This window comes from Amphibalanus amphitrite, unplaced genomic scaffold, assembly GCF_019059575.1.
Source record: "Amphibalanus amphitrite isolate SeventyFive unplaced genomic scaffold, NRLGWU_Aamphi_draft 000131F_arrow, whole genome shotgun sequence".
NCBI classification, from domain to species: Eukaryota; Metazoa; Arthropoda; class Thecostraca; order Balanomorpha; family Balanidae; genus Amphibalanus; species Amphibalanus amphitrite.
The window spans coordinates 58649-71409 of record NW_024881626.1 but is presented as its reverse complement, the minus strand read 5'-3'; the positions used below and the strand labels follow the sequence as shown (position 1 = coordinate 71409).

The window sequence follows — 12761 nt, the reverse complement described above, 5'->3', positions numbered from 1 at the left end:
CCGTAACTTGGTGACTCCGTAACTTGAAAAATATGGCGGGCCGAGCTTAACTTTTATGATATTTGTAATGAGGAGGATGTAATATGTCCGCATACCAACTTTGACGGAAATCGCAGAGGCTCACTCAAATGACCTTGAAATTCAAACCTCCGTAACTTCGTAAATATGGCGGGCCGAGCTTAAATTTTGTGATATTCGTAGTGAGAAGCATCTAGAGTGTCCGTACACAAATTTTGACGGAAATCGCAGGGGCTCTCCCGAATGACCTTGAAATTCAAACATCCGTAACTTCGTAAATATGGCGGGCCGAGCTTAGATTTTGGGTGCATCGTAATCAGGACGCTACGTACTATCCACTGACCAAGTTTGGTCCAAATCGTAGGGGCTCACCTGATTCCGAATCTTAGATTATAGATTAGGATTCACTTACATCTAACTTGACGACCGTAGAAAAGACGAATGCGCTCCGTCATGCATCGTGCATATGTCGTCAAGCTGTGTCAAGCATTGCTGCACGCGGGTTGCGGGGCGCATCAAGTTACGGTAATTTGCATTGCAGCTGTATGAATTGGTGTGATTCTAGGCCGTGAATAGGGTGTGATTGTTATAGGGTGAAGACTTCCGCTGGCGTCTAACGAACTGAGTAGACGACGTCCAAGTTGGCGTCTAACGTCAACGTGGTCACCACGTCGTGGTGTCTAACTCAGTCGGGGGAGGTTTGGTCAATCGTTGTCATTTTTAGCACGTGCTATTTTTGTCACACGTGCTAAAAATGACAACGATTCTGCTATTTTTGACAACGATGAGGCCGATTTCACTCCTCAGCGAGGAAATGAAGATTTTGGAAAGATAAACACTGATTTTGGAAAAGAAGTGCTGCCACCTGGTGCAAGACGAAGAATCCAGCTTTAATATGCCTGTTATTTGTATGGTAGTTTGTTTTGTGGCCTGAAGTTGGAACTTAAAATTGAAGCATCCGAAAATGATCGATATTGATTGAAAACATGATGTTGATGAAAAAAATAATATTTTAAGTTGAGAGAGGAGGCCATTTTATCCAGATGCAGTAGTTTACTTCTTGAAATTATTTTTGCTAATGACGGCTGCTAATTATCCCTCATTACATGGCAGTCGTCGTAAGCAAAAATAATTTCAAGAAGTAAACCACCGCATCTGGATAAAATGGCCTCCTCTCTCAACTTAACATATTATTTTTTTCATCAACATCATGATTTCGATCAATATCGATCATTTTCGGATGCTTCAATTTAAAGTTCCAACTTCGGGCCACAAAAAAGGGTATACTTCAACGTTGGACTACCATACAAACAACGGCCATATTAAAGCTGGTTTCTTCTTCTTGCACCAGGTGGCAGCACTTCTTTTCCAAAATCAGTGCTTGTATTTCCAAAATCGTGATTTCCTCGCTGAGGAGTGAAATCGGCTTCATCGTTGCTAAAAATAGCTGATAGCGTTGTCATTTTTAGCACATGGTTGCCAAAAATGGCATGTGCTAAAAATGACAACCATTGACCAAACCTCCCCCAACTGAACTGTTGGACAGAGACTTCCAAGGGTGGACGTTCGGGGGAGGTAAATCAAAAAAGAGGGCAGGTATCTTGAAACTGCAACACATATTGTAGCACTTTTTAATAATATTATCTCTAATTATTGTAGGGTGTTAATGATTACATTCTGTAAGCTATATGTTTCTAAACTTGTATTGCTAATTTTTCTGGTAATTCAGGGACCATTACCGCTGCATGCCCCGCAGTCACCTCTACAGAATGGCCCCACTTCCAAGCTAGATGCATCTAAAGTTAGCCGTCGCCATATAGATGCAGCCCTCATCCAGCTCAAGCTAGATGCGTCTAAGACTTAAACGTGTCCAGCTAGACGCGAAATGGAAGTTTCCACCAATAATCTTTTTTTTACAGAAAACAACAATTTTTCCATCGGTTAGACATGTTAATCCACGTGCATGTGTTGACACATGGTCCCCCTAGGTACTTAAAGAAACACCTAAGGAAAGGAAGGGGAATGCGAACTGATTAAGCATGTGGTGCCAGGATGAGCTGAAAGCTACATGGTTGGAGTATGGGAGAAGCAAATGACCGGATTTCCTACAGGTCCTTTGTTGACCGTCCTAAAAATCCGTAACCACTATATACTATACTATCTTGGAAGGGTTCAGGGCCCAGGGGAGCGAAACTAAACTCATTCCTGGACTTGCCCACATGCCATACAGAGACAGACTGACCCAGCCCATAGTCACTAGCATACCTGTAACGTGTTCGGTTTCTGGGAAGTCATGACCCAGTAAACATGCTGACGTCGGCCCGACGTCGGGCCGAGGCTCGGCCCGACGTCTGCCCAAAGTCGGTTCAACATCGGTCCGACATCGGCTGGACGTCGGGTACGCCCGCATGTACCCACGTCCAGCCGAAGTCCAGCCGACGTCGAGCTGACGTCGGGCCGAGGTCGTTTGCCGAGGTTGACGAGATGGTTTGTCGTTGGACCGACGGGGCCGACGTCGGCATGTTTACTGGGACAACGCGCCAAAAATATCAACCGGCGGCGGGACCCCCCAGTCGCCGACGTCGGCATGTTTACTGGGACAACGCGCCAAAAGCATCAGCCGGCGACAGGATTCGGACCCTGTGTCATTTGAACGCCAGGATACTGCGCTAACCACTAAACCACGCAGCCAGATGGCGAATTCAGTTTGTTTTGTTGGGTTATGCCCTTTCGGTCTGACAAGACAATTTCAGAGTCGGAAGGATGATAGGATGGAGACATTGGTCTTGGCGAGCACCCTGGGTCCAGTTCATAAAGAGTCCCATTGCTGTTACGTGACACTTATTGGAAAGGGCGACCCCACAAATGTATTCATATAGCCACCCTTACACACACCTGCACCAACGTTTCCAAAAGTGTCCCTTTGATAAGTGGCACTCTGGCAAAGTGACACTTGCCGACTGGCCTTTCTATATGAACTGGGCCCGGCCCTGGTGAGTTGCCGGGGCTGAGCCTAACCAAAGGATAGGCCGAGCAGCCCCCAAGCACTCGCCGCACCCGGCTACGGGCGAGCTCGGCTTACGGGCAATCCCAAATGGGATAAAGTTTCCCGTCCAGTCCGGATCAGGGGGTTGCGGCGTGGAGGAGGATTTGACTTTCCTTAGGATATTTTGAATACAGAAGCTTTTTATGGAACATGAAACATGCATTTTATATTATTTTAACGGTCAAAACAGCGGCCGATGTCGGTCCGACGTCCCCGACGTCGGCTGGACCTCAGCAATTGATCTCGGTCCGACGTCGGCCCGACGCCGGCTGGACCTCGGCTGGACGTCGGTACATGCGGGCGTACCCGACATCCAGCCGACGTCGTGCCGAGGTCGGACCGACGTCGGCATGTTTACTGGGGATGTGAATAGTGCACCTGTTCTGAGGAAACCTCTTGAATAGATATGTTGTTTTAGGATACTTGTGTAAGATTCGAGAGAACTTTGATGAAAAAGTATTATAACTATGTCTAATACTATTTCATAAATGCTTTTTAACTTCCGAAAGTGTTCCCAAATCACACCATGACGCCAGCAGGCCTACACCGATTCCTCGTGACGTCACCTGGTACCTATTTATCGCCTTGGAGTTGGACTGACCTGTTTGAACCTTGCCACCCTGGAGGAAAGAAGGAGAGGTGACCTTATTGAAGTTAACAAGATCTGAGGTTTTGACAAGATCAGTGCTGATGTTAAGTTTCTGCTACAAGACAGAACAAGAAGTGCAGGTCATTACCAGAGAACAAGGGGACACAGCCTGAAGCTTGCCAAACCACAACACAGAACTTGGAAACGATGCCTATTTTTCTCAACCGGGGTAGTCAACCTGTGGAATCGACTACCACAAAGAGTTGTTAATACACTGAAAAAAATAATGACACCTAAAAGGGGTGTTTTTTGAAGCGTACCAAAAACGCGCAGTTTTCTGGAGTCCGATTACACCCGGAATCAGACACTTTCTAGGGTATTATGACACTGGTTGAGGGTGTATTTTTACACCGTACGTCGTCAAATGATTCCCGGAATCATTAGCCTTATGGAATAAAAATACACCCCAAATCAGAGTCATAATACTCTAGGAAGTGTCTGAAGTGTCTGATTCCGGGTGTAATCTGACTCCTGGAAACTGCGCGTTTTTGGTACGCTTCAAAAAACACCCCTTTTAGGTGTCACTTCAGGGAGTAATCGGATCTTGAGGGTGTATTTTGATCCCACACGGTGTATGATTCCGGGAATCATTTGACGACATGTGGTATAAAATACACCCCAAATCAGAGTCATAATACTCTAGGAAGTGTCTGAAGTGTCTGATTCCGGGTGTAATCTGACTCCTGGAAACTGCGCGTTTTTGGTACGCTTCAAAAAACACCCCTTTTAGGTGTCACTTCAGGGAGTAATCGGATCTTGAGGGTGTATTTTGATCCCACACGGTGTATGATTCCGGGAATCATTTGACGACATGTGGTATAAAATACACCCCAAATCAGAGTCATAATACTCTAGGAAGTGTCTGATTCCATGGGTATGTACTGCTTCTGAAGCTTATAGGAACGATTAGCCAGACTGCAACGAGACTTTAAATGTAGCTTACAATTGTCTTCACCCTTGCAGCTACAATTTTATCTATTGACGATGACGTCTTCTTTTCAATCAGTCTTTATACCAGATATTGTCAAATGATTCTCGGAATCATACACCTTATGGGATCAAAATACACTCTCCAACAGAGTCATAATTGCAGTTGTTAACCACGTGACGCAAATTAACAATACATGATGTCATTCTTTATTTTATATGCAACAATAAATTCCAAAACATTTGGGCACGAAATGTATGGCGAAATCTAATGAAAACTTATCGTAAGACTCATGGGTCCGTGACTCAATTCACCGTAAGGAATTACTCACATTTCAACAATGTTCCATCAACCGGTGATTATTGCTACTTACTTAGGTAGAGTTATTCTGCAGCTTAATGACATAAGAACTTACCTCAGTCTCCATGGTGCGTTGCTATCTTGTCCTACTTCAAAATTTCGCCGAGTGCAGGGCGCCTCGTTGTTTAAATACGCATGTTGAGCGAAGTACAAATAATATCTGAAGTTTATCGTTAAAGCACTATTACTTGAAGTAAATCTACACTTTAAACAACGTTTGGCGACATGAAAAGCGCGTTAATTCAAATAAGTTCCTCTCCCCGCTCACACCACACGCACCCACGTGGGCACACTTCCGGCAACTGAAGTCAACGGCTTTCCTAACGGTTTTCCTGCAAGGTCGAGCTATTTCATCTTCGTGGCGGACCGCCATGGCTAGGACACAAATGACGTCGCACGACAATGCAGCTTGCTGATTGGCCGAGCATTGACTCAAACCACTGGACCTGAGCTGTGGTTCGCACCAGGGTTACAGAGTCAGAGTCAGAGTCGGGTGGAGTTGACAGTTGTGGCCGGAGTCAGAGTCGGAGTCGACGGCGACTTTGGAAGCCGGAGCTGGAGTCGGAGTCTGGGTCATCGAAAATCAATTGATACTGCAGCGTATCCGGACAAATCTTTGCATGGCATTTCTTCGTCGCGCAATTCTTCGTCCGCAAAACTTCGTCCGCGCATTTCTTCGTCTCCGCCTTTCTTCGTCTTGCATTTCTTCGTCTCGCTTTTCTTCGTCCGAGCATTTCTTCGTCCCCGCATTTCTTCGTCCGCGCATTTCTTTGTCTCGCATTTCTTCGTTTCGCATTTCTTCGTCTCGCATTTCTTCGCCTCGCATGTCTTCGTCTTGCATGTCTTCGTCTTGCATGTCTTCGTCTCGCATTTCTTCGTCTCGCATTTTTTCGTCTCCGTATTTTTTCGTCTCGCATTTCTTCGTCCGCACATTTCTTCGTCTCCGCATTTCTTCGTCTCGCATTTTTTCGCAAATCTTCGTCCACAAATTGACAGTGCAGCCTGCTGATTGGGCTATTGCCTATTTCATCTTCGTAGCGGACCAGCCATGGCTAGCTCACACATGACGTCTTTCGGGGCATTGATTCAAACCACTGAACCTACACCAGGGTTACGGAGTCAGAGTCGGAGTCCGTTGGAGTCGACAGTTCTGGCCGTAGTCGCGGTCGGTTGGAAACGACAGTTCTGGCCGTAGTCGGAGTCGGAGTCTATATTGGAAGCCGGAGCTGGATTCGGAGTCTGATTCACCGAAAATCTCTTGACTCTGCAGTGTTGGTTCCTACCACCAGTGACGTCAAAACAATTTCTGTAATAATTTAGTGTTTTTTGATACTAGTTGGTGTAATTTCACTCAGATGAGCGTTTTCGTAATCCGTGACTCGCTTATTAGGTGTAATTTGACCCTCAGTGGTGCCATAATATTCCGGTGTCATTTGAACCCAATGGGGCTCAAATGACACCGGAATATTATGACACTACCGTTGGTCAAATTACACTCAATAAGTCATTTGAACGGAATATTATGACACCACTGAGGATCAAATTACACCTAATAAGGGAGTCACGGATTGCGAAAACGCTCAACTGTGTGAAATGACACCTATAGGATATAAGAACTCCTCATGATAGCGTCAAAAAACGCTTAGATGTGTTATTTTACACTGACACCGTGCAGGGTCCTTTGACACGACACCTAAAATGGGAGTCAAAATTTTGGGAGTCAAATGACCCTTGGGTATGTGATTCTGACCGAGATCAATTTACACTAAAAAACGGTGTATGGACACTGTTTTTCAGAATCGGATTACACCATGGGTGTCAGTTGATTCCCAAATAGGGGATCGTGATTCCCGGGGGGAGTAATTATTTTTCTCCGTGTAGTCAAAGTGTCAGCGTGGTCAAACACAGCTATGACCAGAACCTAACATGACCAGGAGGCAGCCTTTATACCTTACCTACCTTACCCTTACCTTACCTTGAAGGTCATCGCGATAGAAATGCCACTTGGCCTATAGGTCCCGTTCTCACCGAGTTACTTTACAGTGACATTCAGGTCATCGCCAAGGGGCTGTCCATGTCGGAAAAAGTTAGCCGTCCAGCCCGGATCAGGGGTCGGAGGCATAGGGGAGAAGGATTTGACGCCCGAGTATGGAACATGACGTGACAATGTGGCGCCGACGAATGGTCATCGCGGTATTTACCTACCGGCTCCGTGGCGCGATCGGGGTTCAAAGTCCGTGCCGGCTCCCCGTTTGCGGGCACGTCAGTCGGGGTCAGAGGTCAACAGTCGGAGCTGGTCCCTGGCTCGGACGTGTCCGGCTCACACGGGGCGGCGAGACCGGGCCAGACCGGGCGGAGAGGCTGGCTTCCGCTGACCGACTCAGTTGTGCGCGCCGCGTCCGGTTTTAAGCCGTCCGGCCGCATTCCTCCGGCCCGCATCGTCTGCCGAGTGAGCCCCGTTGATCGTATAACTGTTCTCGCGAGGACCGAGACCATCCGCAGCTAAGGTACGTTACCTTCGACGGAGGAACAAATTAACTTTCTAAGCAGTGCGTCACCTTTGCTGTAACTTATGACGAAAGCTGATACTAACTCCTGTAAGGCAAGAGTTTGGAAGTAGTTCTTTGGGATTTACCGAAATAATTTGTTTCTTTGTAATTATGAGCCGTTTATATATCTCTGGCCAGTCCGTTCAGCGTTTGTTGCCTCCGTTCATGGACGCTGCACGGCCCGCAGTTGGCCACGAAGCTGTCTGTTTTTGTGTCCGGTTTTTGCGCCGCCGGTGGTGGTGCTGGGACAACTAGTGCCGGTGCGCGGCCGAGCCGACCGGCCGGCGCCGACCCACTGCCCGCCGCACGGTCAGCCGCGTCCGGTTCCCCGGCGCATTAGCATGCCCGTCCGTCCAGTATTCACACTGTGCGACGGTGCGGGCGCGAACGACGTTTAGGGTGTGTTTACTGAGGCGGGTGCTTCCGGGTGGTATTGTCGGTGAGTGGCCGCGAAGAGGGTACGTTTTCTCTTCAGATTTACGTATGTGTTCTTTCGTTTGTGGACTGGTCTGTGTCTATCGTCTCGACTATGTTGCCCTTGACCAGAGTACAAGTACAGGTTGTCATTGCATCAGCGCTCATCCATCCCGATCATATGCCCGTCATAACGCCTTGAAACTCATCTTAATTAATTGTCACCGGTGTAGTTCATCATCATGTGTTATCTGGAATCTTTGTTTTCCCTGTTTGTGCTCGCCGCTCGTCCTGGTCAGTATCCCTATCGTTTGCGTCCACCCCATCGTCCCTCCTCGCATCGGCCATTGTTTTGCTGGCCCATCCTTTGTCCGTATCTCCCACCGTATGGGCGTCCCTGTCCCTTGTCCATGCCTTCATTTGCCTGTGCGTTTGTGTTCCGACCGTGTCTGCTGCTGTGGTTCTTCATCCGTTCGCCCCGGCCCAGGTCTAGAACTGTGTCATCCGAGACCAGTTTTTGACATTGGTCCGTTTCATACCCATGTCCGAGCCGAGTTGTTAAGGTGTGGCGACACCGCTTCAGTGTCAGACGGCCATGTGTCCTAAGCTCAGCGCTAACATGTAATCTGCCGAACATGTGCTGATTCAGCGCGGCCGAGGAGTGCTGGGAATCGCGATTTTTATCGGGATTATTCCAGAGCTCCGTCTGGATTGGACAAAAATATGCCTGTCCCCGCAGAATTCAGCGAGTTGCTTGAACGGTCCGGCTTTTTCTCATTTGCTCATGATTCCCTATTGTGTCCGTTGCAGAATCAGCATTTAGAGAGCAGCCATGGTGTGCGTTATCGAACTGCTGGGCTATGCTGCCGCCCTCTTCTTGGTATCCAAGATAGCCCTCGCGGTGTATAGATTCGTCTACATCTTTTTCCTGGGAGATATGCTGGGCCACACGCCAAACTACAAGAAGCTTGGCGAATGGGCAGGTAAGCTGAAGCTGGACACCATTAACTGGTAGTTTAGACTCCTGCAGTAAATTTTGTTCAGCCAACATTATTCCATTGCTGCCAGCTAGATTTAATCGGATAGCTACCATTTTCTTCATAATACAATCGGTAAATGAAGCACACAGTAACTGCTGCTATCAAGTAGTTCACATGCGTCGTTTCGTAGGAGTAAATATGCTGTTGTCTTGAAAGAACCTAAACTTGATCGACTATTCTCTCGCAACGTATGAATGCAAAAATACGTTTTAATGAATTTCAACCGTATTAAGCGCCCTATTATAGCATCATCCTAGCGTTCATCGTTTGTTAGTAACAGCTGACGTTTGCTTTTCAGTTATCACTGGTGCCACCGATGGAATCGGCAAGGCCTACGCGATGGAGGTTGGTGTGATCAGCGATTTGTCTTATAACACTGCCGAAGGACATAGCCGAGTTTGTTCTAACAAACAACTTGACTATTCATATTATGTGTTAAGGTTTTGCTGCTCGTTTGTTTTCACTCTTTACCTATCCTTGTTCGCTCAATTGGTTTGATTTTTTTTTTTAATGATTTGACATTCATTTTGCAGTGTTTCTAACCACAACGAAACTGATCTGCTGGAACATTCACTTTCTTACCTTGCAATCACTGCGTAAGATTGCATTAGGCCTTGCGTCATATTCATGGCATTCCCTTCTTGTGTGTCGGTGGGCTGTGTCAGTTATCTTATTCTTCAACATGGTTAGCATCGTCAGCTGTGTTGAAAATGGCCGTGCCAGCTACCGGGATCCGTGCTGGATCTGCGCCTGCCAGCTCGGCTCACCGTGTGTGTCTGTCCGCCCTCAGTTCGCCCGGCGCGGCCTGAACGTCCTGCTCATCAGCCGCACGCAGTCCAAGCTCGACCAGGTCGCCAAGGAGATTGGTAAGTTGCTGTGCCGGCTGCGTGCCTGCACCCTACTTTGAAGTGCTATACAGATGGAATGGGTCTTATACGAATAGCTGTAACGATATCTTTGTGTGACATTTTGGAGCAGACAATAGATTGCAGTTGCCGCAACTTTGGTAAAGAGGCTATTTTTAATGGTACTGAATCAAAAACCAATATGAATAAACGCGTGCCCAAGAAGATACGTAAGAGTACTCTCCAATCCAATGTGTCGTGTGGATTTGGATTGAGCCTTTTCACCACTCTTGCCGCAGAAACCAAACACGGTGTGAAGACGAAGACGGTGGCGATGGACTTCACCCAGGGTCTGTCGGCGTATGGCCCGGTCAAACAAGGTCTGGAGGGTCTGGACATCGCCGTGCTGGTCAACAACGTGGGCATGAACTACGACCACCCGGAGTACTTCACCGAAATTCCCGACGACAAGTAAGTGGCGTTCGCCGGTCGTTTATCTGCTGATCCGTGACTGGCTTTTCTTGCGCCGGGCTCTTGGGTCCACTGCGAAAGGCTTGACTGAAGGGAGAGCGGAGGCCAATTCGTACGAATAAACGTCTTTAAGGCCACGAGGAGAATAGAGAGCTTGTCTTTTATCACCCCTCGGTTTTTGTTGGTTATCGCTGTACTTAACGCAATTCGATCAATTAAAGATTCTTTTTTCCGGTGGTGGTGGTCGACATGGCCGAAGCTCCGAACCCTCGCGCCCCTCCGGTGACACCCTCCCGCCCCGTGCCCAGGTTCACCGAGAACATCCTCAACTGTAACGCGCTCTCGGTGACGGCCATGACGCGGTTCGTGCTGCCGCACATGCTGGAAAAGAAGAAGGGCGTCATCATCAACCTGTCGTCGTTCTCCGCCGTGATGCCGACCGCGCTCCTCACCCAGTACTCGGCCACCAAGGTAACCATTAGGGTAATCGGACCGGCACAAGGTAACCGACCGCGCTCTTCACCCAGTACTCGCCCACCAAGGTAACCATTAGGGTAACCGGACCGGCACAAGGTAACCGACCGCGCTCTTCACCCAGTACTCGCCCACCAAGGTAACCATTAGGGTAACCGGACCGGCACAAGGTAACCGACCGCGCTTCTCACCCAGTACTCGGCTACCAAGGTAACCACCAGGGTAACCGGCTGGGAGGGTAACCACCAGGGTAACTGGACCAGGGTAAGCTCCCAGGTAACCGGGCCGGGATAACTGTTGGGTAATCTCTGTTGGGTAGCTTCTCAACGCCGCTCATAGAACCATGTTATGTGCACGTTGAGTAGAGCTGCTTGAGTGCTAGGCAGAGGAAACACAGCAAATACCCATGATGTTTGTTGCAATGCTGCAATACCAAGGCTTCCAATTCAATAGAACCAGGTGTTGTGTTCGTCAAAGCAGGCTCTGTATGTTTTGGCGAGACAGTGTTATAACACCATAGCTACGAGTCACTGCTGACCTCGGAGATCCCAGGCGGGAGTCCCCCACACCACCACCTACGACACTGCCTGTGCCGTTCGCTGTATGACCGTCCGTCCACTCTCCGCCAGGCGTACGTGGCCCAGCTGAGCTCCGGTCTGGCCACCGAGGTACGCGCCCGCGGCGTCATCGTGCAGAGCACCACGCCGGCCTTCGTGTGCTCCAACATGTCCAAGTACACGTCTCCACGCCTGTTCGTGCCGTCGGCCGAGCAGTTTGTCCGCGCCCAGCTGCGCACGGTCGGCCTGGAGACGGAGACGTTCGGCTGCCCATCGCACAAGATCCAGGTGAGGAGTAGACAGGGATGCGGTGCGCACGGGAACTGGTGAAATGGCTCAGTGATTGGTGCACTGCCTTCCTAGTTCCTTATTTAAGTGTTTATGTCTTAGAGTAGAGCAACTGAGACCAATGTGTTTTTAAAACAATGTGGAGCTGTTTTGGTCATTATTTTGATTTTCGTCTGTACTTTTTTTTTGTCCTATAAATAGTTCGCTGTCACGTCACCTCAATCAAGTTGACTCCAGCATGGCTCAGAAAGTTGATCCAGGACTTATTTCCATGTATGATTATTGTGCCCGCTGAACATTAAGTTGCGTTGACGGACGGCCCCTGACCTGTGCCACTGTTTCCAGGGCATGGCGGCTGGCTTCGGCAACCGTAACCTGCCCGAATCTGTCATGGTCAACTACTACTACGAGCGGATGCTGGGGGTGCGCAGCCGCGCCCTCCGCCGCAAGGCGCAGAAGAAGGACTAACGCCGACGCTCACTAGGTGGCAGTGGCATCGCTCGACTCGAGGTCCGTCCCGACTCGCCAAGACAGGGTGCGATCTCGGGCGACTCGAGAGCTGCAGCAGCGGCTGGATTTCGGCGGTAGACGGGGGGTGGGCGCAGCCTTGTTGTCTTTCGTCTCGTCTCACCCTCAGCGTTGTAACGAACATGGCTCCGCGGTAGCGTAATCTCGACACGGTCGTTTTTATTTCCATCACGTTGCTCAAGGTTTGGTTCGTGCGTGAGTGGTCTGTTGTTTAATTTGAGGTCAGTGCTGAACGCTATTTTCAATCGTGTCTGATACTTTTTGTTTGTGTACGTGTCGCTGGCTTGTTGGCTTTTCGAGTGGCGGATATTTCTGTTGAATGCGTTGGAAAAATGGCACCGCTGCACTGGTTAGTTGAGCACTGTATGCCTGCGCGGCTGAACATTCCTGTGTTTGTGCCAGCCGTGTTTGGCTGTGCGCTGGTACCGGTCGTAAACTGTAGGGGGCGAGGCGAGGGTCGGGGCGTCCCGGCACCGGACGGTGGCGGGGTCACTGGTGGAAGAGGCGTCCTTAGGAACCTCTGGGGATTGCGGCCTCTGCCGTTTTGGGCATCTGTAAGCGCATTCAATACAGTACAACACCGCACTCTGCCGT

At 49.1% G+C, this 12761-nt stretch overlaps 1 protein-coding gene across 6 annotated transcripts; it reads left to right on the top strand.

Annotated features, from left to right (window-relative positions):
* Nucleotides 1–442: 442 nt before the first annotated feature.
* LOC122381970 (very-long-chain 3-oxoacyl-CoA reductase-like) lies at nucleotides 443–12752 on the top strand. Of its 6 annotated transcripts, none has more exons than XM_043366773.1 (8): nucleotides 443–543; nucleotides 8775–8947; nucleotides 9303–9349; nucleotides 9795–9870; nucleotides 10149–10320; nucleotides 10629–10791; nucleotides 11424–11639; nucleotides 11985–12752. In XM_043366773.1, exons 2-8 carry the CDS (start codon nucleotides 8797–8799, stop codon nucleotides 12105–12107), a joined length of 948 nt encoding a protein of 315 aa, XP_043222708.1. In that variant the 5' UTR covers nucleotides 443–543; nucleotides 8775–8796; the 3' UTR covers nucleotides 12108–12752. The 6 variants fall into 6 exon arrangements, with proteins under 6 accessions (XP_043222708.1, XP_043222707.1, XP_043222706.1 ...); XM_043366772.1 differs by lacking the exon at nucleotides 443–543 and adding an exon at nucleotides 935–953; XM_043366771.1 differs by lacking the exon at nucleotides 443–543 and adding an exon at nucleotides 1556–1593.
* Nucleotides 12753–12761: the final 9 nt, after the last annotated feature.